Source organism: Stegostoma tigrinum, chromosome 20, assembly GCF_030684315.1.
Source record: "Stegostoma tigrinum isolate sSteTig4 chromosome 20, sSteTig4.hap1, whole genome shotgun sequence".
In the NCBI taxonomy this organism is placed as follows: Eukaryota; Metazoa; Chordata; class Chondrichthyes; order Orectolobiformes; family Stegostomatidae; genus Stegostoma; species Stegostoma tigrinum.
In genome coordinates, this window is record NC_081373.1 from 8,037,926 (window position 1) to 8,064,170 (window position 26,245).

General features: G+C 43.1%; 1 protein-coding gene across 3 annotated transcripts; it reads right to left on the minus strand.

The window, feature by feature from the left end:
* Window positions 1-1,348: 1,348 nt before the first annotated feature.
* On the minus strand, window positions 1,349-26,245 carry LOC125461977 (steroid 17-alpha-hydroxylase/17,20 lyase). Of its 3 annotated transcripts, XM_048551421.2 has the most exons (8): window positions 25,815-26,245; window positions 20,859-20,997; window positions 16,267-16,496; window positions 15,974-16,060; window positions 13,786-13,995; window positions 12,351-12,520; window positions 8,540-8,643; window positions 1,349-5,681 (listed from the first exon to the last, which is right to left on the minus strand). In XM_048551421.2, the coding sequence occupies exons 1-8, from the start codon at window positions 26,124-26,126 to the stop codon at window positions 5,413-5,415; spliced, it is 1,521 nt and encodes a 506-aa protein (XP_048407378.1). In that variant the 5' UTR covers window positions 26,127-26,245; the 3' UTR covers window positions 1,349-5,412. The 3 variants fall into 3 exon arrangements, with proteins under 3 accessions (XP_048407378.1, XP_048407379.1, XP_048407380.1); XM_048551422.2 differs by lacking the exon at window positions 13,786-13,995 and having other exon boundaries at window positions 25,815-26,244; XM_048551423.2 differs by lacking the exon at window positions 20,859-20,997 and having other exon boundaries at window positions 25,815-26,125.

Genomic DNA, 26,245 nt, shown 5'->3' on the forward strand with positions numbered 1-26,245 from the left:
GCACCTCCCAGTCGCAAACCATTTAAACTCCCCCTCACATTCCTTAGACGACATGTCCATCCTGGGCCTCCTGCAGTGCCATAATGATGCCACCCGAAGGTTGCAGGAACAGCAACTCATATTCGGCTTGGGAACCCTGCAGTCCAATGGTATCAATGTGGATTTCACCAGCTTCAAAATCTCCCCTCCCCCCACTGCATCCCAAAACCAACCCAGCTCATCCCAGCCTGCCTAACCTTTCCTTCCTCTCACCTATCCCCTCCTCCCACCTCAAGCCACACCTCCATTTCCTACCTACTAATCTCATCCCACCTCCTTGACCTGTCCGTCCTCCTCGGACTGACCTATCCCCTCCCTACCTCCCCACCCATACTCTCCTCTCCACCTATCTTCTCCTCTATCCCAACTTCAGTCCGCCTCCCCCTCTCTCCCTATTTATTTCAGAACCCTCTCCCCTTCCCCCTTTTCTGATGAAGGGTCTAGGCCCGAAACGTCAGCTTTTGTGCTTCTGAGATGTTGCTTGTCCTGCTGTGTTCATCCAGCTCCACACTTTGTTATCTCGGATTCTCCAGCATCTGCAGTTCCCATTAGCTCTGCTACAATTTTAACCCCATGAACTGAAGACCATTTTTACTTCAGCAGGCTTTGAGCCACCCATTCATTTTTCTAATCTTACTCACCTTGTACTAATTGGCATGTGGCTTAGGTTATCATGGTTACCTTTGATGTTTTGCTTGTTAATTTAGTGCTTTGCTCCTCATACTGACCATGAAGGATGTCTTTCCTTATTCAATGTTTATCAAGGGCCTTTTTAGCCAAAAACGTAATTCTGCTGGAGATGATGGAGTTCAGCTGTATCACTATCTCTCTTAAAAACTTGCCCTTCCCAACTCATCACTAGAGATTGCAGAAAGTTCTTTCCTGTGTCAGCATATAAAACGAAGGAGCCTGAGCCCCCTCAAGTTGTCCTGACACTGTCAAAGACTTGTCTCTTTCAACTCCAATCTGGGGAGTAAAAATAAAAATATAAAATTCATAATATACATACATGTGTTCTTAGATAATGTGTTTATTTTACTTGCCCATAGTTTATTACATTTTTAGTTTTGGTTACAGGTTGAAATACTGTCTGAAAATGAGATTCTAACCATTTTTTGAGACCCTAGTGAGATGATGTGGGTGTACCAGATAGATACAGTAAGCTGAGGTGACTCACAGACTTGACATTGTTTCTTATTCCAGTCTTGCTTCTGAAAAGTTTCTCTGGCTGCTGAGTGAAGGCATTTGTCACTTCAAATAACTAAAGAGAGTTCATGTGGACCAAAGGCAAGAACAGGGAGAAGAAATCTAAATATTAACTCTTGTTGCAAGTTTATTGAGTAATAAACAGAACTATTACCAGTTCACTGAATACACATTTATATAAAATGTTTGACATACTGTTACTAATATCTGTTACAAAGTTCTGTGGCATGTTTAGCATTGGCATGACTAATCAATCAACAATCCCAAAAAAAATTACATACCACATGACTATAAATATGGTGGTTTTAAAAGCTCTAATACCCCTTGCTTGTAGACTCTAGAGATATTGCCATTGTCTTTGTGCAAGAAAGAACTGATATTTGTATTTGTAATGGTGTAGCGGCTTTAACATAGTAAGGAGCTTCAAAGCATTTTACAGCAGTGTTCTTAAACCAATTTGACACTGGGAAATATCAAGTTTACCAACCAAAAGCTTAGAAAGAGATTATTTCAGGGAGGAGTGGGGAGAGGTAGATGAGTTGAGGAGTTTAGGGAGTGACTTCTCAACATGGGATCTGACCCTGCAGTCAATGATGGAGCACAAAGGTTGGGCAAATAAGTGGAGGAATGGAGGGACCTTGAGAGATTACAGGGACAGAACTTATTAAAACCTACCTTTTTGACCAGGTTTTTGATTATCTGACCTAACATCTCAGTGTTGGGTCCTGGTGTGGCTCAGTATAACCCTGACACTCCTATGAAATTCCTTGGAAATGCCTCATTGCATTAGAGATGTCATGTAACAGGAGTTGTTGTCATGGAGAGGTGACAAGGCCAAAGAGGGATTAGAAGTGAAGGACGAGAATTTGAAAAGTGGGGTGCGACTTAAATTGGGAACCTCAGGAGATGTGTAAGCAGGGGAGATAATGAGTGAGCATTGCTTGTATGTGAGTGAGGTCACGAGCAGCAGAATTTTAGACAGGATCATGCAGCATACAACATGGGAGGGTCTGGTCAGATGTACAGCATGCAAACAGACCCATTCGGTCCTTCTCGTCTATACGGAACAGATCCTAAGTTAATCTAGTTCCATTTGCCAGCATTTGACCATTATTGCTCCAAACCCTTCCTATTCACGTACGTGCCTCTTAAATGTTGTAACTGTACTCAACTCTGCCACTTCCTCTAGCAGTGCATTTCATACACGCACCACCCTCTGCATGAAAAAGCTGTCCCTCCAGTCTTCTTTAAATCTTTCCCCTCTCACCTCTTCCTATGCCCTTCTAGTTTTGGACTCCCCACCCCTGCCCAACCCTGCAGAAAAAACTTTGTCTATTCTCCCTATCCATGCCTCTCCTGATTTTAAAAACCTCTGTAAGGTCACTTCTCAGCCTCCAACACTCCGGGGAAAATAGTCCCAGCTTATTCACTCCTCCCTATAGCTCAAACCCTACCAAGGGGCATGGATGAGATATAAACTGTGCTGTGCTGTAAATAAACTCCCTTTTATTGATGTGGAACAAAGAATTACTCATACACAAAGAGCAGATGAAGATGTAGAAGTAATGTCATTAGCTAAATAATCCAGAACGTCAGGTTTATATTCGGGGAAATCTGTCCGAATATCACCATAATAGTTGGTAAAATTTTAACTTGATCAGAAGTGTGGAATTAAAAGCTTATATAATGTCGATGGTCTAACCCATTGGCTTCACTCATGTCCATCAGGGAGGGATATCTGTTGTCATTGCATGGTTTGCATGGTTTGCATGGGCTATATGTGATTCCAGACCCCCCAGCCAACGTAATCACCTTTCAACTCCACCTCCCCCTCCCAAAATGGCCAAGCAACATTCCAGGGCAATTACAGATATGCAACAAATTCTGGTCTCACCAGCATTCATTCTGTGAATGAATAAAACTTACATTCACACACCGTTTCATAGAATCCCTACAGAAACAGGCCCCTCAGCCCAACAAGCCCATGCCAACCCTTGGAGCATCCCACCCAGACCCATTCCTCCTATAACCCACCTAATCTACAGACCCCTGAACACTACGGGCAATTTCCCACGGCCAATCTACCTAACCTGCACATCTTTGGATTGAGGGATGAAACTGGAGCGCCTGGAGGAAACCCACGCAGACACGGGGAGAATGTGCATATTCCACACAGACAGTTGCCTGAGGGTGGAATCGAACCCGGGTCCCTGGTGCTGTGAGGCTGCGGTGCTAACCACTGAGCCACTGTACTGCCCTAAATTATTCAAAAGCACGTAGAAACAAATATAAAGGCTGCAATAATTAATCTGGCAAGTTCATTTTATACAAAGAATAAGGTATGACATCCTGAGCAGCAAAACTACTGTCTATACATTCATCAGAGTATATTAATCAGAAGAGAAAACTTATTCCAATCCATAAATATTGCAGCATTTATATTAACGTGCACTGATTATACACTTTTTATACTAAGGGCTTTCTGTGGTAGCTCTAGCCTAACGAAGAGACCAGAGCGCTAATACAGAGGAAAACAGAGAAATGTTTTATTTCTGCTACCTGACCAGTTAAAGTTTGGATGGAGGGGCTGGGAGGCTCATCAGGAACTAACAGAGGCTGAGGTCTCTCTGAACACAGAGCTTTAGTAATACCTCAAAGGCTGAGTGCTGGTTACATTGCCCTTGATCTAACGCACTGTTGCAACACAATCCAACCCTAAACCTTCATTGTCTAGAAATCTGATCTGATTATGTCAATGGGTTCATAAAAACATTGCCACAAACAGCTATGTTACTGATAAAATTCACACGGGTAATTTTCCAGGACAATAAAGGCTCTTTCGAGCTCCAATAGATGCTTGTATTGAAGAGGGAGTTTAAGACAGGCACTTTGTTTTACAAAACAGGAAATCTCATAATCTACACGTTCTGAAGAGGCAAAAAGGCATAAAAGTCTCAAACAAAAAGCTGCTCTAATCTAATATTGACAGTGTAACAATTGTCATTAGAACTCATCTAGTTCAGTAGCTTCCTTTAGGGAAGGAAATCTACTCAGTCTGGCCTCCTCTTCAGACCCACAGCAATGTGGTTGACTCTCAACTGCCCTGAAAATGGCCCAAGAAGCTGTTGAGTTCAAGGACAATTAAGGATATGCAATGACCACGGACGTCCTCTAAAGGGGAAGAGTGTGGGTTTGCTTTTTTCAAAATTAGTTTCACTCAGAATTTTGTCTTGGGGAACATTGTTCCGAGCAGAGTAGCCTTCATCTCTGATCTGTGGGTTTTGTGTTGATCACAGGCCAACAGATGTCTATTGTATGTGCTGCCAGGAATGGTATCTGTATAAAGTATACTCAGGCGACTTGAGTCAAGACTAGAGATGTGGACCCACTGTGTGAAACTGACATGAAAGAGGCAATTTCGATCAGGGAAGGGGAAACTAATGTCATATCACGGAGCAGTGGATACTCTCCAGAGATGTGGTATTTGGTTTTGGACAGGAGCGGTTGCATCTGGAACAAATCTCAAAATTATCCCTGAAAACTTGACCCAAATGAGTTGTTACTTCCAAGCACTTTCCTGCTTAGATCTAGAATTAAATATTATGTAGACCCTATCTTTAGCCTTAACATGAAGCTGTCCCCTCTCAGCCACTCAGAAAGCCCTTCTCATGACTTATTCTGAGAACGCTTCACTGTTTGCCAGCCACTTCAAACAGGATGAAAATTATGTCAACACAGTGGGGAGCTGCAGGAACGCAGTAGGTCAGGCAGCATCGGAGGAGCAGGCAAGTTTCGGGTTTACAGACCTGATGAAGAGTGTAAACCTGAAATGTCGACTTTCTGCTCCTCTGAAGCTGCCTGACCTGCTGCGTTCCTCCAGCTCCACACTGTATTGACTCTGACTCCAGCATCCGCAGTTCTTGCTATCCCCCAGGATAAAAATTACATCAGGAGTGAACACACTTTTTAAACGGAAGCGCCTGGCAATGTGTAAATGATTATGCTGAACAGGTATGGAGCCCAGGATGACACGATAAGAATGTAACAGGAGCAGGAGTGGTCCCATGGGGTGCTCAGCAGATTTCCAATTGATTGCATTGTCCCATCACAGGGAGCTGTTTTATGAAGAATGGTTGCAGCTGCTAACCATTTTGCCCTCCAGTTCGGTCACTTGTTATTTTCCCAGGCTTTCCTGAGCTTGAGCTGAACTTTAAACTTTTCTGGTTGTAGGACAATCCCAAAGTTTCCTCTCAAACTTGGCAGGGGGTAGCCCGGAGGAACATCGATAGTGAAGCGCTGAAGAAACCAAGATATGAAGAGGAAGAGTTCCATCCTGGCCAGGATCTCTCCAAGACAAGCCCTGACTCCAGCACCAAAAGGGATATAGCTTGTGGAAGGCGAGTAAATGTGTTTCCCATCTTTATCCAGGAACCGGCCTAGAAGAGAGAATAAAAGTTTTTTTTAAAAGTTTGATAATCATTATGATAGAGAAAGAGGCCATTCAGCCCACTGTATCCAAACCATCCCCTGCAGAACCATAGATAATAGGAACTGCAGACGCTGGAGAATCCGAGATAACAAGGTGTGAAGCTGGGTGAAGACAGCAGACCACGCAGCATCTTAGGAGCACAAAAGCTGATGTTTTCGGCTGAGACCCTTCATCAAAAAATCTGATGAAGGTTCTAGGCCCGAAACGTCAGCTTTCCTGCTCCTAAGATGCTGCTTTTCCTACTGTGTTCATCCAGCTCCACACCTTGTTATCCCTGCAGAACCATCCCCACTCCCCATAAACCTCTTGCACGTATATTTCGCTCAAGCATTGATTCATTTTCCTCTTGAAAGAATTGATGGTCTTCAGTCCAATGATTCTCAGCCTTAAATATTGACTTCACCAGCTTCAAAATTCCTCCACCCCCATCCTGTCCATCTTCCTCCTCACCTATCCACTCCATCCTTCTCATTGACCAACACAATAACCCCCATACCACATCCACCTATCTCCATCCCACCTACCCTCCCCCCAGCCCCACCTCACACCCTCTATCTATTTCTGGGACCCCTCCCCCTCCCAAGTGCTGATGAATGGTTTTGGCCCAAAACCTTGCTTTTCCTGCTCCTCAGATGCTGTCTTTTCCAGCTCCACATTTATTGACTCTAGCTTCCAGCATTTGCAGTCCTTATTGTCTCCTGGATGAAATGTATCCCAGGCTGCTGAGTGAGGCAAAGGGAGGGAACAGCAGTGGCATTGGCAATAATTTTCAATTCTTCTCTGGCTACAGAAGAAGTGCCAGAGGACTGAGGACAGCCAATGTCTTACTGTTATTCAAGAAGGGAACAAGGGATAAACCAGGAAAGTACAGGCCAGTCAGCCTAACCCCAGTGGTGAACAAACTTTTGGGAGCAATTCTGAGGGAAAGGGTTGATCTGCACTTGGAGAGATGGGCATTAAAGAAGAACAGTGAACACAGCCTTGCTAACACGAGGGCAGATCTAACCACCTTGACTAGGTTTTTCAAAAGGTGACCAGTTCTGCAGATGGGGACAATGCATTCCCCACGAGGATTTCAGCGAGGTTTTTGAGAACTTCCCACACGGCAGACTGACAGTGAAGTAAGAGCCCAAGGGGGGGATGCCTAGACATCTGGTTAATCAAATCCAGAATTGGCCAAGTGGCAGAAAGCAGCGGGTGACGGTAGAGGGGTAGCGCATGATTACCCCTGAGAGCCTGCGAGTATGTCTGCAGGGATCAGTGTTTGGGCCTCTGCTGCTTTCGGTATATAGAAACGGTTTACACTAGAATTTAGGGGAATTTATCAGTACGTTTTGTGGATGACATGACAATTGGTAGGGTAGTAGACGTGAGGATAGCCTTAGATAACGGGAGGATTTAGATGGGCTGATCCATGGCAAATGAAATTCAATCTAGATAAGTGTGGTGTAATGCATTTGGGCAGGACCAACAAGGCAAGGAAATACATAAGACATGCTAGGCTTCTGTAGGGAGGACATGATTGAGATGTATAAATTGACGAGGGGCTTAGACAGGAAGGACATTTTTGCCCTTGGCAGAAAGATCAATGACCAGGGGAATTTAAGGGAAGGGGCAAGAGATTTGGAGGGGATGTGAGGAAAGACGTTTTCATCCAGAGGGAGGACATGAAGTGAAAGGTAAGGCTGAGGTATTTTCAACAATCTTCAGAAGTGCCAAGTGGATGGTCCATCCTGACCTCCTCCAGAGGTCCCCAGCCCCACACTCACCAGTCTTCAGTCAATTCGATTCACTCCACATAAAATCAAGAAACGGTTGAAAGTACTGGATACTACAAAGGCTACAGGCCTGGACAACATTCCCGCAATAGTACTGAAATGTGTTCCCCTAGCCAAGCTGTTCCAGCACAGTTACAGCATTGGCATCTACCTGACAATGTGGAAAAACTGCCCAGGTATGTCTAAAAGCAGGACAAATCCAACCCGGCCAATTCCTGCCCCATCAGCCTCCTCTCGATCATCAGGAAAGTGATGGAAGGTGTCAGTAAGAGTGTTATCGCACAGCACCTGCTCAGTGACGCCCAGTTTGGGTTCCGCCAGGGCCACTCAGCTCCTGACCTCACTACAGCCTTGGTTCAAACATGGATAAAAGAGCTGAATTCCAGAGGTGACGTGAGAATGACAGCCCTTGATATCAAGGCTGCATTCGACTGAGGGTGGCATCGCAGAGTCCTGACAAGCCTGGAATCAATGGGAATAATGGGAAAAGATCTTGCTGGATGCATAAGGATGTGAGCAAAAAGGAGGCGGTCACTGGACAAGGGAAGAAATAAAAGGTCTGTCCAGCAGAAAACAGAAACAGCAGAATTATTGCCTCACTTGTTCAAAAAAAAAACAGGGAGTAGCCATTCAGATCGGAGATGATAGAGCTTGATGCTTCCTTCTTCCGGGGTTTGCCAGTAAGATCAGCATTTGCTGCCCAGTGCTATTGGGCGGGACAAACACAGTTGCTTGTGGAGCTATTTCCAAGGGCAGGTGAGAGTCAGCCACGTTGCTGCAGCCTCAGAGTCATGTGTAGGCAACCCAGGAAAAGGTAACAAAATGTCCTCAAGGAGATTAGTGAAAAAGACGGCGTTTTACCAACAATCACATGATGCCATCACTGAGGCTAGCTTCCAATTGCCGGCTCATTTATTGAATATTATTTCTAGCTGAACCCTTGTGTTGAGAGCATTAACCTGGATCTTTGGATCATTACTCTGCGATCACCCTCTCCCACAAAGCTGTAATGTTACAAAGCTCTCACCTGGATCAAAGGCATGTGGATTTTCCCATTCCTGTTCATTGTGATGAATAGCCCAGAGGTTGATGATGACGCGAGTACCTTTGGGGACTGTGTATTCACCAATACTAGAAATCAAGAGATTGCAATTGGTGTTAAAATTCTACCTTAAAGGCTGAGAATTTTGTTTCAAATGACAACCTATTGGAAAGAAGTGGAGAAAGATTTGCATTTGTATAGTGCCTTTCACAATGTTGGCATCTCCCAGCTTGTTTTATAGACAATAAAGTACTTTTGAACTGGTACCACTGTTGTCATAGAGGAAACACAGCAGGCAGTTTCTGCATAGCAAGCTCCCACAAGCAGCAATGGGATAAACCATCAGGTATTCTGCTCTCTATTGATGTTAGTTGAGAGATTAGTCTTGGTCAAGCCGTCCTGTTCTTCTTTAATTGTGTTGAGGGAGTATTTATATTTACCTAAGAGAGACAATTGGGCCTGGGTTTTAACTAGAAGAAATGTTTCTGACAATAAGTGAAGTCACCATAGTTCTACTGGACCATAGCTGCATGCTCTAATTAGAGAGAGAAGCCTGAGGGTCACCACACCTCAGATGAGGGACAAGGTCGAGAAGGAGAATCTTACATAGTAACCTCAAGTGAAGCAGGAACTGAACTCACTGCTGCTGTGACTCTGCATCACAAAGCAGTTGTCCAGACAACGCAGTTAACTGCCCAAACTGACCTCCTTTTGACCGAGCACACTCCAATACTGCACTGGGTTAGGTGCTCAAGTCTTTGGGATGGGATTTGAATTTCGAACTGTCTGTCTCAGAGGTTACTTATCATGATGAAAGGTGTATGATTTCTATATATATGTAAATGCCATTTTCATAATTTCATTTCAAAATAGTAAGCAATAGATATTGGTCATTTTTGTGAAAGTTTTCTTTTAACAAAAAGGTCAGCAAGTTCTTCTGGAACAGTGACCTAAACTCAGCATTTCTCAGTGCAGTTAACAAAAATATTTATAATACTGTGTTTGCAACAGGTAGAGTTAACATTAAGTTCAGTTTACTTTCCTTGTGCAATACATCCCTTTTTTTGAACTATATTTTGGCTTTCAGAATATAGAGCTCCCTGATTTACGGACATCTGACTTACAAACATGATCTCTTACGGGGTGTAATTTTAAAGATCCAAAATGCAAGCACTTCCTGTACCTATAAAAGGCTCCTTTATGTTGTCTTGCATTGCGTTCAGACTTGCATACAAATCAACTTGTGAACAGAACCCATTTGCAACCCAGGGAATTACCTCGACATCAGGCTTGAACATTACTGATATTTAGAAATGTCCAATTGTCCAGGCATGTAGCTTTATAAAATCAATTTTGGAAGTTAAAGCATTACTGAAAGGATTTAAACATGTAGGAAACACCGGGATAATGAACATACACACCAAATTAATTGGCCTTACATGGATAGATTGATAAAACTGAGGTTGTTCTCAGTGCCAAGAAAGTTGAGAGCTGTTTGATAGAGATTTTCACAATCATGAAGAGGCTGGGCACAGAAGAAAGGGAGGTGGAAGGGAAAGAAGCAGGGACAAGATGAACAAAGATGTTTTACACAATAACTGTTTAGGATCTGAAATGCATTGCCGAACATTATCTGGATACATATTCAATTGCAGGTTTCAAAGGAGAATTGGATAACTTTTGGAAGAGAAAATATTTGCAGGGCTGCGGCAAAATGATGAGGGGCTTAGATGAGCTGAATTGCACTTATAGAAAGCTAGCATTAGCATATTTGTTTTGACTGGTCTCCTTTCGCATCATAACCATTGCACAATTCTAATTGGCAGAATGTGACCAGTGGTAACCCAAGGATCAGTGGTAGACCCTTCGTGTTTTGCATTTGAGTAGTGCTGAAAAAAGTGGATATATTGTCACAGCTTTTCATTTCGCACTCATTTGGGAACTTTGCAAGAACACCAAATCAAATGGAAACAACGAGTGCAGATTGGTTGGCAAATGGATTCTCATTGGTAGAGAGTTGCCTGGAATATGTACCAGTTACATGATGAGTGACAGTTAGCTGCCAAGCTTTGTTAAATTGGAGCCAGGCAGGATGGCCCTGGTTACCCTGAGGAATGAACTTGATTTGTTGAGTTGCAATGGGATGCAGTTCTTTCTCTTTCCATGTGTATTAATACACGTGGCTTCCAGCATAACACAAGCACACCATGTTTTGTGTCTGATTGACAACCTTAATTGGGTTGTCAGTGTAATTCTTAAAGGCCTTTTCATTTTACATTGGTATTCCTTGTGAATTATGCTGACAAGTGCACGATGAAAAGAAGTTTCTTTTAGCAGTACTCACATTCTGTATGATCAAAAGACTGGTTGCTACAATTCCTCAACAATTAACATGAAGGAACCTCTCTCTTTATCTCTCGCTCTCTCTCGTCCCCTGTATTGTCCTCGCTGTCTTCACTGTAGCTTACGCAATGCTGCGCAGGGCAAGGTGAGGAGGCTAACTCCTAGTACAGAGCCTGTGCTGTTGGCACTATTCTGCGCTGCATTTCCTGCCTGGCTACATGGCTCTGAGGTGCGGACTGTCTACAACAGTACCTCAACGTACTGGAACAACACCACTAACGCTGCATTGTCTACGATCCTGCGAATCTGCTGGGAGGAAAAACATATCTACACCAGCAATTCAACCAGGCCAACATCCCCAGTATCAATGCACTGGCCACACCCGATGGGCTGAGCATGACCGAAACAAGCCTTCCCGAACAGGAGCTCTACTCCCAGCTTCGGAATGGCAAGTGAACCCCAACTGTAGACAGAGGAAGTGCTTCAGTGATACTCTTAAGGTCTCATCGGTGAGGTGCGCCATTCCCACAGACAGCCGGGAATCACTGACCCGGGAAATTCAAAGTGGAGGAGGGGCATCCAGGAAGGTGCCGAGGGGCATCCGGGAAGGTGCCGAGAACCTCGAGACTTGCTGTTGGAGAAAAAGCGGAAGCCGGGCGAGAACAGCGAATGGAGCGCACTGCCACACCCACCCCTTCCCGGGACCATCATCTTCGTCAAGGGTAATGGAGCCTGCAGTAGCCACAGTGGTACATACAGCCAGCTACAGACTCACTCCGAGGGTAGAGGAGAGTCACCCTCACCTGCGAGGCACTGCTGCTGATGATAATGATGCGATGCATTCTAGCCGTCCAGCCCCATATTAAGGAATGCAGCAGACATGTGCGGGAGAGTCCGACTAAGTAAAATGTCACCCAAATTTACTGCACATCTGAGAGCGAAATCACTCGGGAGCGATGTGAGGAAGTAGTTCTTCACTCATAACAAAATGGGACTCTCCCTCAGAAACCGTACGGGCTGTGGCTCAGGTGAAAAATTTAAAACTGAGATTGATAGATTTTTCTTAGTTAGGGGCTTTCAGGGATATGAAGCCAACCGGAATAATTCATTTCAGTTTTTTTCATGTTAACCATTGAGGAATTGTAGCAGCCAGTCATTTGATCACACAGAAAGTGAGTCCTGCTGAAATAAACTTTTTTATCTTGTACTCATCAGGGTAATTCACAAGGAATACTAATGTAAAATGAAAGCAACCTTACAGGATCTAATTGAATGATAGAACATATTCAAGGGGCTGAGTGGCACTCTTCTGTTCCTATGTTCCCAGTGGAGAACTGGAGAGATGTTTGAGATAACAAGGTGTGGAGCTGGATGAACACAGCAGGCCAAGCAGCATTAGAGGACCAGGAAAGCTGACGTTTCGGGTCTAGACCCTTGTTTCAGAGATGTTTACCTGGAGTCTGCCAGAGCCACATGTGGAATTAGGAGAGGTGAGACTGGCTGGATCCGTAAGACTTCGCTGATCGTTGCACTGAGAAAGTGCATGTTGTTTCTATCACTCAGTTGAGGAGTCCTGTTTAATCCAACTTTGCTATCAATTTCTTCTTGTATTTTTTTCTGTACCTGTGGTGTAAACAATGGGCCACAATTGTTCAGCTATCTCACTGGTTTCTTTCACAAGGTATCCTTTCATGTCTTTTACTTACACTGAAGGACTTCTGAAGTAAGCAACTATTATTATGAGACAACGTTTTCCTCAAATCACTGTCATGGGAAACATGAGAATGTCTGTGCGTGCGTCTGTGTGTATGTCCGTGTCTGTGTGTATATACATGTAGACATCTGCCTGTTATTTGTGATTGTGTATCTGTGTGCATGTCTATGTGTGTGGTCGTCTGTGTATCTGACTGTAGATAACTAGTGTGTACATTGTGTGTGTATCGGTGGGTGGCTGTATATGTGGTTGGGTGTGTGTGGATGACTGTACTTGTGGTACATATGAGAGTGTCTGTGCCTGTATATGTGGTTGTATGAATATGTGTCCGTCTGTAGGTGACTATTTGTGCATGTGTTTGTCTGCCAGCGTGGTGTGTGTCAGTGAGTATGTGTATCTTTGTGTGAATGAGAGGTACACAGGGGCATGTTTCAGTGTTTGTGTGAGAGTTTCTATACATGGTTGTGCTTTGTACATGGGTGCACAGAGTAGTTAAGAAGGGATAATTTTACAGTGAACATATGAGGAAAAACAAATCCAGATTAAAATACATTTCAATTTGTTTAAAAGAAACACACTTCCAAAAGCTTGCCAAAAGAAACTACGTCCAACATGAAGCAGCTTCCCATTGGTAAGAAATTTTGCAGCAGTGTTAAAGAGAGCTGCAAATGGAGTCATCTATTCTGCATTAATGTTCCACAATTAATTTCTCTGTGGACGCTACCAAACTTTACAATGACCTAACCATCCACTGGGAGATCTGTAACTCTCTAATCCCTGCTGCATACTTTAATTCAAGTATTTTTTAAAATTCATTCACAGGATGAGGGCATCACTGGCTAGGTCAGCATTTATTGCCCATCCCTAATTGCCCAGAGGGCAGTTCAGAGTCAATCACATTGCTGTGGGTCTGGAGTCACATGTAAGCCAGACCAGGTAAAGATGGCAGTTTCCTTCCCTAAAGGACATTAGTGAACCAGATGGGGATTTCCTACAATTGACAATGGATTCACCGTCATCATTAGACTCTCAATTACAGATATTTTATTGAATTCAAATTCCAACGTTTGCCGTGGCAGGATTCAAACCTCAGGTCCGCAGAACGTTATCTGGGTCTCTGGATTAATAGTCCAGCGATAATACCACTAGGCCATCACCTCCTCGTTTATATTACCTCAGGACAGTGAAGCAGGTAAATAATTGTCCATGCGAGGGTTATAGATGTGGTCTCCACCCCCGCTCCAAAAATATCTGCCACAGTCATTTGCAGATGGTCGTCTGTCAGTCTCTCCTCATACTTGGAGCTGTTATTATTCTCTGCATTCATCTTGGCTTTGATCAAAATGTCAAGCAAGTCGTTTACAGAGTCACTGCTGTAACTCGCCTGGAAAGTGGTTTGGAGCAGAGAAAGACATCACATAAGTGATCGGTTGTTCATAAAAGACCCCCCGGATATGTGCGGGTTAATGGACAGACCTTGATTTGATTTTTACATTCAACACAGAGCAAGAGTAAAAGCCGAGGTCCTACAGAAGTGGGCAGAGAAAAGCCTCAATATGGCTCTGCTATATCAAAGGACAGAGCCATGAAAAAGTCTTTGGACTTACTTCAGTCAAAACAGCTGAATGCATGAGCAGAGCTTTGCACAGTAGACAAACACATTTAGACTCGAGAACTGTTTCAAGTTAAACCCAAATTCCAGAGCAAGGACATATAGGTATAATCAGGGAGTGGTGCGTGTGTGTAATAAGCTGCTAGAGGAGGTGGGTACAATTACAACATGTAAACGGTATCTGGATGAGTTCATGAATAGGAAGGGTTTAGACGGATATGGGCCAAATGCTGGCAAGTGGGACTAGATTAATTTAGGATAATCCAGTTAGCATGGACGAGTTGGACCAAAGGGTCTGTGTCCATCTCATGACTAAGTAGTTCAATGAAATATGAAAAACTAATATCAGAGGAAATGCTATCACACCAGGATAAATTGTGTCTGAGATAATGGGAACTACAGATGCTGGAGAATTTTTGTGCTCCTAAGATGGTGCTTGGCCTGCTGTGTTCATTCAGTTCCACACTTTGTTGCACCAGGATGAGTACCTGGTTTTGAGTGAGATTGTAGAGAAAGCCATTTCAAGGTTGGATCAATGCCTTATTTTGTGATCACTGGGATGAATTGGATGTGAAAGGAGCTTGTAGAGAAACACAGTGGAGAAAGCCAAAGGGTTTATGTACTCCAGGGATCCTAAATCCAAGCCACCAAACCTGGTGAATGGGGTGTAATACAAAACTAAATATAAAATCATCCTGATTCTGTTCTCTCATTTGGGAGAGATGACTGGTGGTGAGTTTAACCAGATGGTCATCATGCCTCAGGTAAGTTTGAGAGGGCAGGACCTTTACACAGACCTCAGCTGGTACCAGGAATTGAACCCATGCATTGTAAAACCAGTTGTCTAGCCAAATGAACTACAGGGTTTCCATTAGAATGCGATATATTGATTGGGTAAGCAACATGGTGTGAAATAAAGCCTTGGGAATGGCCATGTTAATCAACTTGTTCAGTTGTGTTATGATACACCTCCTTGGCAGGGAGACTGGATTCTAATTGTCTGGGAGGAGCACTACCACCAGCCAATAAGACTGCTTGTACACATTGTGGAATGATGCCAAGGGACACAAATTAATATTCATAAGAAAACGTGAAGTGAGTTACCAAGTCCCATTAGCTAACAGAATGTTCTTCCCTTGATGAAGACAGTATCTTCATGAATCTGAGATAACACGGCATGGAGCTGGAGGAACACAGCAGGCCAGGCAGCATCAGCGGAGCAGGAAAGCTGACATTTCAGGTCAGGACCCTTCTTCAGAAATGGAGTGATCCACCTCAATTTGACTCAAAACGTTAACTCTGATTTCTTGCCACAGATGCTGTCAGACCTACTGGGCTTTTCTGTTTTTGTTTCTGATTTACAGCATCCGCAGTTCTTTCGGATTTTATTTCTTAACTATTCTATTCCCATTTCCCAGTAGATGGCCCATTGCCTTTTATGCCTTGGCATCGCAAGTGCGCATCTAAATACTTCTTCAATGTTGTGAAAGCTCTATCTCTAACAGGTAGTGAGTTCCTGATTCCCACCACGCTCTCCTTACATCTCTTTTCAACTTTGGAATGCAGCTACTGTATTTTACAACCCCACCCTCCCACCAATGGGACAGGGAAGGAGGGTTGGTTTACAATTCTACACCCATTGACCATTGCTGACCGATACACAAACACGCACCATATGCAATAGCACACGTCCACTCAACTACTGCCATTACATCAGTGATGTGGAGGTTTACTCTCTACAGCAAAGTACCTTGTGGTCTTCAAATTTCTTCTGAAGGATACTGTCTCGAACTGCAATGCTTTGTTTCAGAAGGTGGAGGTCTTCATTGGGAAATAGCTGTGAAGGAATTAACAGTGAGATTGGCTGTGATAGAGATTACCACAGGATCTGCAATCACACATTAATGATTTACAGTCACAGTTACTTGCATCCCATCCGTAAATCACAGTTGCCAAGCATTGTCCACCATCAAAGATTATTTCAATTAGGGTCTAAGTAGTCTAAGAAGTTATAAATAGAAGTTGCGATTCAGAACAAAGTACCTGCAACCAGGGAAAGATGTCCACTAATGAATCCTTTCCGACAGTATTCACAATGCCTTGGCTGTACTTCAGCATCTTCTGAAACTCTGGGTCATCTTTCTCATACTTGGAGTTGAAGCACAACATGCAGATGACATTTGTGATGACTCGGGTCACCTCAGGCATTATATCCAATGGGGAGCCAAGGTAATGCTCAAACGTACTGTACATTGATTGCATTTCTTGGCAAACTGCTCACCACCAATCCAAAAAAAAAAGAGAAAAATGGTCACTTGAGCCAGCACTGCCATAACATGAGCTAACGTTTTTGGAATGAAGCAAGGTAGAAATTTGATTTTCCACCTTATTGCTTCAAAACCAAAGAAGAAGAAACAAAAGGCGATCCTATTGGAGAGAACAGCAAAACTTCTTCAAGTTGGCTTTCCTCTTGGTTCCTGTTTATATCATCTCTCTCATTCACCTTCATTCCTGGTTACATCCTCATGGAGACACTTTGGGATCTATCTCCTCACTTATTTCTTCACCCTTGTGCCTCTCTGCACTAAGAGGATACCTACTGTGTGGAAGCAGGCCATTCAGCTCATCGAGTTCTGCACTGACTGTCCGAAGAGCATCGAACTAAGACACACTACCCCACCCCATCCCTGTAACCTTGCGTTTCCCATGGTTAATCTACCCAGCCTGCACATCCCTGAATGATGTGGGCAGTTTAATATGGCCAATCCACCTGACCTGGTGCATCCTGGATTTTGTTAAGTGCTTATCACGTGAACATTCGTTCCCCGACTGACAAGTCCAGAAGTAGCTCTTAAGCAGAGTGCCTTCTGTGTCAAAAGGCCAGTGATGCTGCCAAGTGAGTGACTCTGCCAGGCTCCTGTGCCCTAAAGTCACACCAGAAATGAATGGTTTTACAACTTCCTGCAAAACTAATTTCATTCTGCTTGGGGCTGCTGTATCAAACTGTTCTACACTGTCTTTCCTTCCAAGCTCGTAAAGATATTGCCAATTCATCAGGTCAGTTGTACTGGTGTTGTTTATTTATTTTCTGGTATTTCAGGTCCGTTGTACTGGTGTTGTTTATTTATTTTCTGGTATTTCAGGTCCGTTGTACTGGTGTTGTTTATTTATTTTCTGGTATTTCAGGTCCGTTGTACTGGTGTTGTTTATTTATTTTCTGGTATTTCAGGTCCGTTGTACTGGTGTTGTTTATTTATTTTCTGGTATTTCAGGTCCGTTGTACTGGTGTTGTTTATTTATTTTCTGGTATTTCAGGTCCGTTGTACTGGTGTTGTTTATTTATTTTCTGGTATTTCAGGTCCGTTGTACTGGTGTTGTTTATTTATTTTCTGGTATTTCAGGTCCGTTGTACTGGTGTTGTTTATTTATTTTCTGGTATTTCAGGTCCGTTGTACTGGTGTTGTTTATTTATTTTCTGGTATTTCAGGTCCGTTGTACTGGTGTTGTTTATTTATTTTCTGGTATTTCAGGTCCGTTGTACTGGTGTTGTTTATTTATTTTCTGGTATTTCAGGTCCGTTGTACTGGTGTTGTTTATTTATTTTCTGGTATTTCAGGTCCGTTGTACTGGTGTTGTTTATTTATTTTCTGGTATTTCAGGTCCGTTGTACTGGTGTTGTTTATTTATTTTCTGGTATTTCAGGTCCGTTGTACTGGTGTTGTTTATTTATTTTCTGGTATTTCAGGTCCGTTGTACTGGTGTTGTTTATTTATTTTCTGGTATTTCAGGTCCGTTGTACTGGTGTTGTTTATTTATTTTCTGGTATTTCAGGTCCGTTGTACTGGTGTTGTTTATTTATTTTCTGGTATTTCAGGTCCGTTGTACTGGTGTTGTTTATTTATTTTCTGGTATTTCAGGTCCGTTGTACTGGTGTTGTTTATTTATTTTCTGGTATTTCAGGTCCGTTGTACTGGTGTTGTTTATTTATTTTCTGGTATTTCAGGTCCGTTGTACTGGTGTTGTTTATTTATTTTCTGGTATTTCAGGTCCGTTGTACTGGTGTTGTTTATTTATTTTCTGGTATTTCAGGTCCGTTGTACTGGTGTTGTTTATTTATTTTCTGGTATTTCAGGTCCGTTGTACTGGTGTTGTTTATTTATTTTCTGGTATTTCAGGTCCGTTGTACTGGTGTTGTTTATTTATTTTCTGGTATTTCAGGTCCGTTGTACTGGTGTTGTTTATTTATTTTCTGGTATTTCAGGTCCGTTGTACTGGTGTTGTTTATTTATTTTCTGGTATTTCAGGTCCGTTGTACTGGTGTTGTTTATTTATTTTCTGGTATTTCAGGTCCGTTGTACTGGTGTTGTTTATTTATTTTCTGGTATTTCAGGTCCGTTGTACTGGTGTTGTTTATTTATTTTCTGGTATTTCAGGTCCGTTGTACTGGTGTTGTTTATTTATTTTCTGGTATTTCAGGTCCGTTGTACTGGTGTTGTTTATTTATTTTCTGGTATTTCAGGTCCGTTGTACTGGTGTTGTTTATTTATTTTCTGGTATTTCAGGTCCGTTGTACTGGTGTTGTTTATTTATTTTCTGGTATTTCAGGTCCGTTGTACTGGTGTTGTTTATTTATTTTCTGGTATTTCAGGTCCGTTGTACTGGTGTTGTTTATTTATTTTCTGGTATTTCAGGTCCGTTGTACTGGTGTTGTTTATTTATTTTCTGGTATTTCAGGTCCGTTGTACTGGTGTTGTTTATTTATTTTCTGGTATTTCAGGTCCGTTGTACTGGTGTTGTTTATTTATTTTCTGGTATTTCAGGTCCGTTGTACTGGTGTTGTTTATTTATTTTCTGGTATTTCAGGTCCGTTGTACTGGTGTTGTTTATTTATTTTCTGGTATTTCAGGTCCGTTGTACTGGTGTTGTTTATTTATTTTCTGGTATTTCAGGTCCGTTGTACTGGTGTTGTTTATTTATTTTCTGGTATTTCAGGTCCGTTGTACTGGTGTTGTTTATTTATTTTCTGGTATTTCAGGTCCGTTGTACTGGTGTTGTTTATTTATTTTCTGGTATTTCAGGTCCGTTGTACTGGTGTTGTTTATTTATTTTCTGGTATTTCAGGTCCGTTGTACTGGTGTTGTTTATTTATTTTCTGGTATTTCAGGTCCGTTGTACTGGTGTTGTTTATTTATTTTCTGGTATTTCAGGTCCGTTGTACTGGTGTTGTTTATTTATTTTCTGGTATTTCAGGTCCGTTGTACTGGTGTTGTTTATTTATTTTCTGGTATTTCAGGTCCGTTGTACTGGTGTTGTTTATTTATTTTCTGGTATTTCAGGTCCGTTGTACTGGTGTTGTTTATTTATTTTCTGGTATTTCAGGTCCGTTGTACTGGTGTTGTTTATTTATTTTCTGGTATTTCAGGTCCGTTGTACTGGTGTTGTTTATTTATTTTCTGGTATTTCAGGTCCGTTGTACTGGTGTTGTTTATTTATTTTCTGGTATTTCAGGTCCGTTGTACTGGTGTTGTTTATTTATTTTCTGGTATTTCAGGTCCGTTGTACTGGTGTTGTTTATTTATTTTCTGGTATTTCAGGTCCGTTGTACTGGTGTTGTTTATTTATTTTCTGGTATTTCAGGTCCGTTGTACTGGTGTTGTTTATTTATTTTCTGGTATTTCAGGTCCGTTGTACTGGTGTTGTTTATTTATTTTCTGGTATTTCAGGTCCGTTGTACTGGTGTTGTTTATTTATTTTCTGGTATTTCAGGTCCGTTGTACTGGTGTTGTTTATTTATTTTCTGGTATTTCAGGTCCGTTGTACTGGTGTTGTTTATTTATTTTCTGGTATTTCAGGTCCGTTGTACTGGTGTTGTTTATTTATTTTCTGGTATTTCAGGTCCGTTGTACTGGTGTTGTTTATTTATTTTCTGGTATTTCAGGTCCGTTGGTTGTTATTCACACATGAAGCGATGTAGCAAAGCAAGAGCAGGAAGCTGTTCACTTGCACATTATCGCAGGGTGATAATGACCTAATGGTATTATCACTAGACTATTAATCCACAGACCCTAATGCTCCAGGAACTCGGGTTCAAATCCTGCCATTGGCAGATGGTGGAATTTGAATTCCATAATAGCTTGGAATTATGTATCTAATGATGAGCTCCTCTTCCTCACAGTGATGTGAGGACTCTTAGCTGCCCTCTGGGTAATAAATGTTGGCCTAGACAGTGATCCCATGAATTTTTTTAAGAAAAAATACACTCACTTGCAGCTGTGGATAATGTAAATGAGCAGGAGCACAGCCTAAGTTTCTCTAATTCAAGCAAATGTAGGACAGTTCAAATGTCATGATTGGGACTGGGCATATATCATCATCACTCTGGGCAATAATACATTCAGTTAATTGCAATGAATTTCCATTAACTCTTTGTCTTTCTGTTACAGTGCCCTACCAAAGACTGTCTACTCCACTTGATGTTTTTTTACGAAGTGTAGACTTGATTAAGCCAATTCCACTGACTCAATGACATCAAGAAACTTGCTTGTGTCAGTGAACGCATCGCTCACTGTTAAACATATCGCACCTTCAGGGGAATCCAAAAGAATTTCTGGTGCACAACTGCTGCACATACTCACTCATTCTCTCTAATGATGCAGATCCATCACCAAACAGGTATATAGCTGAATGAACAAGCTTCCTGTGAAACTTCCAGCTGGGGCTGTAGTTTCCAAATGCAATATCTTTCCCATCTCTGGAGAGCAGGTTGGTAGTCAACTGAACAGAGAAAAGATATTATTGGTTTGCTGTAACATTTAAACATTGCATTGTAATGATCCTGGGAAAGTCGAGGGCTGTGACGCATTGTCAAAAGTAAAAAGTGTACCTCATAAGCTGTAAGAGGAGGAGGAACGGGAGATAGAAGGTTCTGTGACATTGTAAAAGGGATATTGTCATCACAGTCTTATCAGATCAGTAGGTCGATTAGAAAGAGGCAGCATGGATTTCTGAAGGGGAAGTTGTGTTTAACTAACCTGCTTTAGATTTCTGAAGGGGTAACAAAGGCCCAATGACAGTAACACTGCTGGTGGTGTACATCGATTTTCAGGTGAGGTCGTTGACTTGCTCGCCGAGCTGGCTTGTTCTCGTTCAGATGTTCGATCACCATGCTCGGTAACATCATCAGTGGAGCCTCCGATGTAGTGATGTTATTCTACTCTGCTTGGAATTTATACTGTCCGCTCTGTTATGGTGAGTACTGTCATTTCCGGTTTTGATCTGTACAGGTTTCTAAATGAGGTCCAATTCCATGTGTTCGTTGATTGCATTATGGGTGGAGAACCATGCCTCTAGGAATTCCTGTGTGTGTTTACGTTTGGCTTGGGCTACTATGGTTACCTTGTCCCACTTGTCCAAAATTACTTTGTCCAAACGTACAAATTCCAAGCGGAATAGAATAACATCGCTTCATCGGAGGCTCCACTGATGATGTCTGAACAAGAACAAGCCAGCTCGGTGAGCAGGTCAACAACTTCCCCCACAATCTGAGCTACAGATCTTTGTCAAAACTTTGAATGGATTTTCAAGAGTTTGATACAGTGACACTCAACAGACTTGTGAGGAAGGTTATACCTAATGAAGTAAAAGGATAAGCAGCTACATGAACACAAAATTGGCTGAGTGATATGAAACAGAGAGCAATTAACAGTGGATATTTTTCAGGCTGGAGGAATGTCTGTAGTGGAGTGTCACAGGGTCGAATTGAGACCCTTGCTTTTCGTGGTCTATATTCACGATTTAGATCATGGCGTGTGGAGGGAAATGTCATAGTTTGCAGATGAAATGAAGCCTGGAAGAATTCTAAGTTGAGAGGAGGACAGTGTAGAAGTCTAGAAAGACACAGACAAGTTGGTAGAGTGGAGTGGATAGGTGACAGAAGACTCTCAATGCAGAGAAGTGGGAGGTAATGTATGTTGGTAGGAAGAACATTGAACAGCAGTACAAAAAGGGGGTACCACTTCAAGTGGGTGCAGGGGCATGGGGATCTGGGTGTAGATGGGCACAGATTATTGAAAGTGGCAGGATAGCTAGAGTGAACAATAAATCAAGCATATTATGTGCTTTGCATTTATTAACAGGAACACAGAGCAGAAGAGAAAGGAGGTGATATTGAATTTCTACAAGGTGCTTGTTAGACCTCAGCTGGAATATACTTGTACATTTGTGGGTACCACATTATAGGAAAATAATAATATATATTGGAGGGGGTGCACAAGCAATTTACAAGAATGGTTCCAGGAATGACGAACTTCAGTGATGAGAATGAATTGAAGAAGTTGGGACCTGTTGGACAGAAGGAGGCTGAGAGGAGATCTGATAGATTTTGCAAAGTCAGAAGCAAGAGTGGGCAGATAGAAATGGCTTCTGTTCATTAAAGTAACAAGAACAACAAGTGTAAAGCTCAGGAGATTTGCAAAAGTAGTGAATGGTGAAGTGAGGAAAAACCTTGTCTTTCTGTTTGGGTCTGGAATGCACTGCCTGAAAGTTTGGCGGAGCCAGGTTCAATTGAAGCATTCAAGAGGGCTTTGAATAACTATTTAGATAAAAGTTAGATGCAAGGGGATGAAGATAAAGCATGAGATTGCCACTCTGTAATGAGCTGAATGGCCTCCTCCTACTCCCATTCACTTTTGAGGGAAAAGCTTGTTTCAGCCAGAGGGTGTTTGGGGTCTGGAATTAACTGCCTGGGAGGGGAGTTGAGGCAGGAAACCTCAACCTTTTCAAAAGTACTTGGATAAGCACTTGAACCATCACAATCTTCAAAGCTAAGGGCCTATTACAGGAAGGCGGGACTCATGTAGATAGCAGTTTAGTTACAGTCAATGAGATCTACAACACAGAAAAATGCCCTTTTGCCCATCACATCCATCCCAGTCGAAAACAACCACATAACTATTGATTTTCTGAAGAAGGGTCTCGACCCAAAATGTCAACTTTCCTGCTCCTCTGAAGCTGCTTGTTTCATCCAGCTTCACACCGTGTTACCTCACATAACTATTCCATGCCCTCTTTCCAGCACTTGGCCCATAGCCTTGTATGCCTCAGTATCATATCTAAACATAATCTTGACGAAGGAGCAATATTCCAAAAGCTTGTGTTTTCTAATAAATCTGCTGGGCAATAACCTGATGTCTGACCTACGTTAATACAAAATGAGACTGGTTTCAGTTTTGTTTGAGTGTGTGTGTTTTTTTGATTCGTTTTAGATTTAGGTTTTATTGTCACGTGTACTCAACCACAGGGTACAAGAGTGAAAAGTGTACAATGTCACCACACGTACCACCACCTTAGGTGCAAAACCTTAGTTACAGAAATAGAGAAATAAGTTAAAATGTCATAGAGATATACAGCATGGAACAAACCCTTTGGTCCAATTCATCCATGATGGCCAGATATCATAACTTAACCTAGTCCTGTTTACCAGCATTTGGCCCACATCCATCTAGACCCTTCCTCATTAGATTACTTTTAGAATTAGAGTCAGATTCCCTAGAGTGTGGAAACGGGTCCTACTGCCCAACAAGTCCACACTGGCCCTCAGAGTATCCCACCCAGACCCATCCCCATTAAGTCACCTAACCTCCCCATCCCTGAACACTACAGGCAATTTCCCACAGCCAATCTACCTAGCCTACACATCTGTGAGAGGAAACTGGAGCACACGCAGAAAACCCACACGGATACGGGGAGAATGTGCAAACTCCGCACAGTCACCCGAAGATGGGATTGAACCCAGGTCCCTGGTGTTGTGAGGCAACAGTGCTAACCACTGAGCCACCGTGCCGCCCTTCCTATTCAGACACACATCAATGTGTCTTTTTTTTGTTGTAACTGTACCAGTTTCCACTACTTTCTCTGGCAGCTCATTCCATACATGCACCACCCTCCACATGGAACAGTTGCCCCTTAGCTCCCTTCTAAATGCTTCCCTCTCTCCCTCACTCTGGGGAAAAAGACCTTCTATATTTACCCTGTCCATGTCTGTCATGATTTTATAAACCTCAATAAGGTAACCCCTCAACCTCTAATGCTCCAGGAAAATAGCTCCAGCCTATCCAGTCTCTCCCTGTAGCTTAAACCCTCCAACCCTGGCAACATCCTTGTTAAATCTTTATGAACCCTTTCTAGTTTCACAACATCCTTCCTACAGCAGGGAGACCAGAAGTGCATGCAGTATTCCAAAACTGGCCTTGCCAATACTCTGTAAAGCTGCAACGTGACATCCCAACTCCTACACTAATGCACTGACCAATAAAGACCCCACTCACAAGCTTTCAAAGCACAGCTCCTTTAACAGGTGAAGTGAAGAAAGAAGGTAATTCACTTGACAAAGAGGCAGTGCTCTGAAAGCTTGAGATTTCAAACAAACCCGCTGGACTATAACCTGGTGTCATGTGATTTCTGACCTCGTCCACCCGAGTCTGACACCTGCACTCCACATCATCCGAGTTTCTATGTTTCACATCAGAGAAAGGAACTGGTGAGTGTGTTCATCAAGTTGGAGAAAGCAGCTTATGAAGAGGCTCATATACAGGATAGATCAGTTGGGCTGAATGGCCTGTTTCTGAGCTGTATGTTGTAATTGTGTTCAAAGATGAGGAGTTTGACTGGGAGGCACTGACTGAGGGAAGAAGATGCATTTTGATTGTGGGGAAACAGACGCTAGGGAATGAAGTGTTGGGAGGTTTGTGGCAGGAATTTTCCTGCAGTGCCACAATGATGCCACCCGAAGGTTGCAGGAACAGCAACTCATATTCCGCCTGGGAACCCTGCAGCCCAATGGTATCAATGTGGACTTCACCAGCTTCAAAATCTCCCCTTCCCCCACCGCATCCCAAAACCAGCCCAGTTCGTCCCCTCCCCCCACTGCACCACACAACCAGCCCAGCTCTTCCCCTCCACCCACTGCATCCCAAAACCAGTCCAACCTGTCTCTGCCTCCCTAACCTGTTCTTCCTCTCACCCATCCCTTCCTCCCACCCCAAGCCGCACCCCCAGCTACCTACTAACCTCATCCCACCTCCTTGACCTGTCCGTCTCCCCTGGACTGACCTATCCCCTCCCTACCTCCCCACCTATACTCTCCTCTCCACCTATCTTCCTTTCTCCATCTTCGGTCCGCCTCCCCCTCTCTCCCTATTTATTTCAGAACCCTCACCCCATCCCCCTCTCTGATGAAGGGTCTGGGCCCGAAACGTCAGCTTTTGTGCTCCTGAGATGCTGCTGGGCCTGCTGTGTTCATCCAGCCTCACATTTTATTATCTAAGCTAGTCGGTGCAGGTAGACACCCGAAGGAGGCAGAGGGCTCTCCTATTTTGCCGCAGATTGAAATTGAGCAGACAGTCGGTTTATTTTGCCGAGGAACAGAATACAAAAACCCAACCCAAAACACCTGAAACAAGACAACCATCGCGAACCTGCAAATTAATTTCGTTACACATCGGAGATTGCCTGTGACATTAGAAGAAGCACTAAACAGTGAATAGTCTGCACGATGCAATTGCAAAAATAATGTTCTCATTCGAAAAGCTTACCATATTGGGTCTCCCCGCAAAGATTCTGCTCTTTTTCAGCAGCACTTCCTTGGCATATTCGTAGTTGTTGATCACCAGCACATAATGGGAGCCTAGCATGAAGGAAAACATGCTCCCATATGATTTCTGGAGTTTCTGGAACAGAAGGTGAGGTGGTAAATCGCTTCTCAAACTCAGCAAACTCCCGATCAACGGCCATGATGGCAAACTCTTCGGAATCTTGCCAGCATTCCGCCTGGCCCGAGCGATCTGGGTCAAAGAGAAGATCAGCAGGGCCACGCTCAGCATGAGGACAGCTGTGAGCACGTTCATTGCGAAGATGCACTTCCCTGCGATCTATCCAAGGTGGACACGGAGCAGCGTTTTTATGCGCCGCGCACTTGATATATCGCTGCAGCCTTGAACGCGAGTGAGATAATTCCTCCGCATTG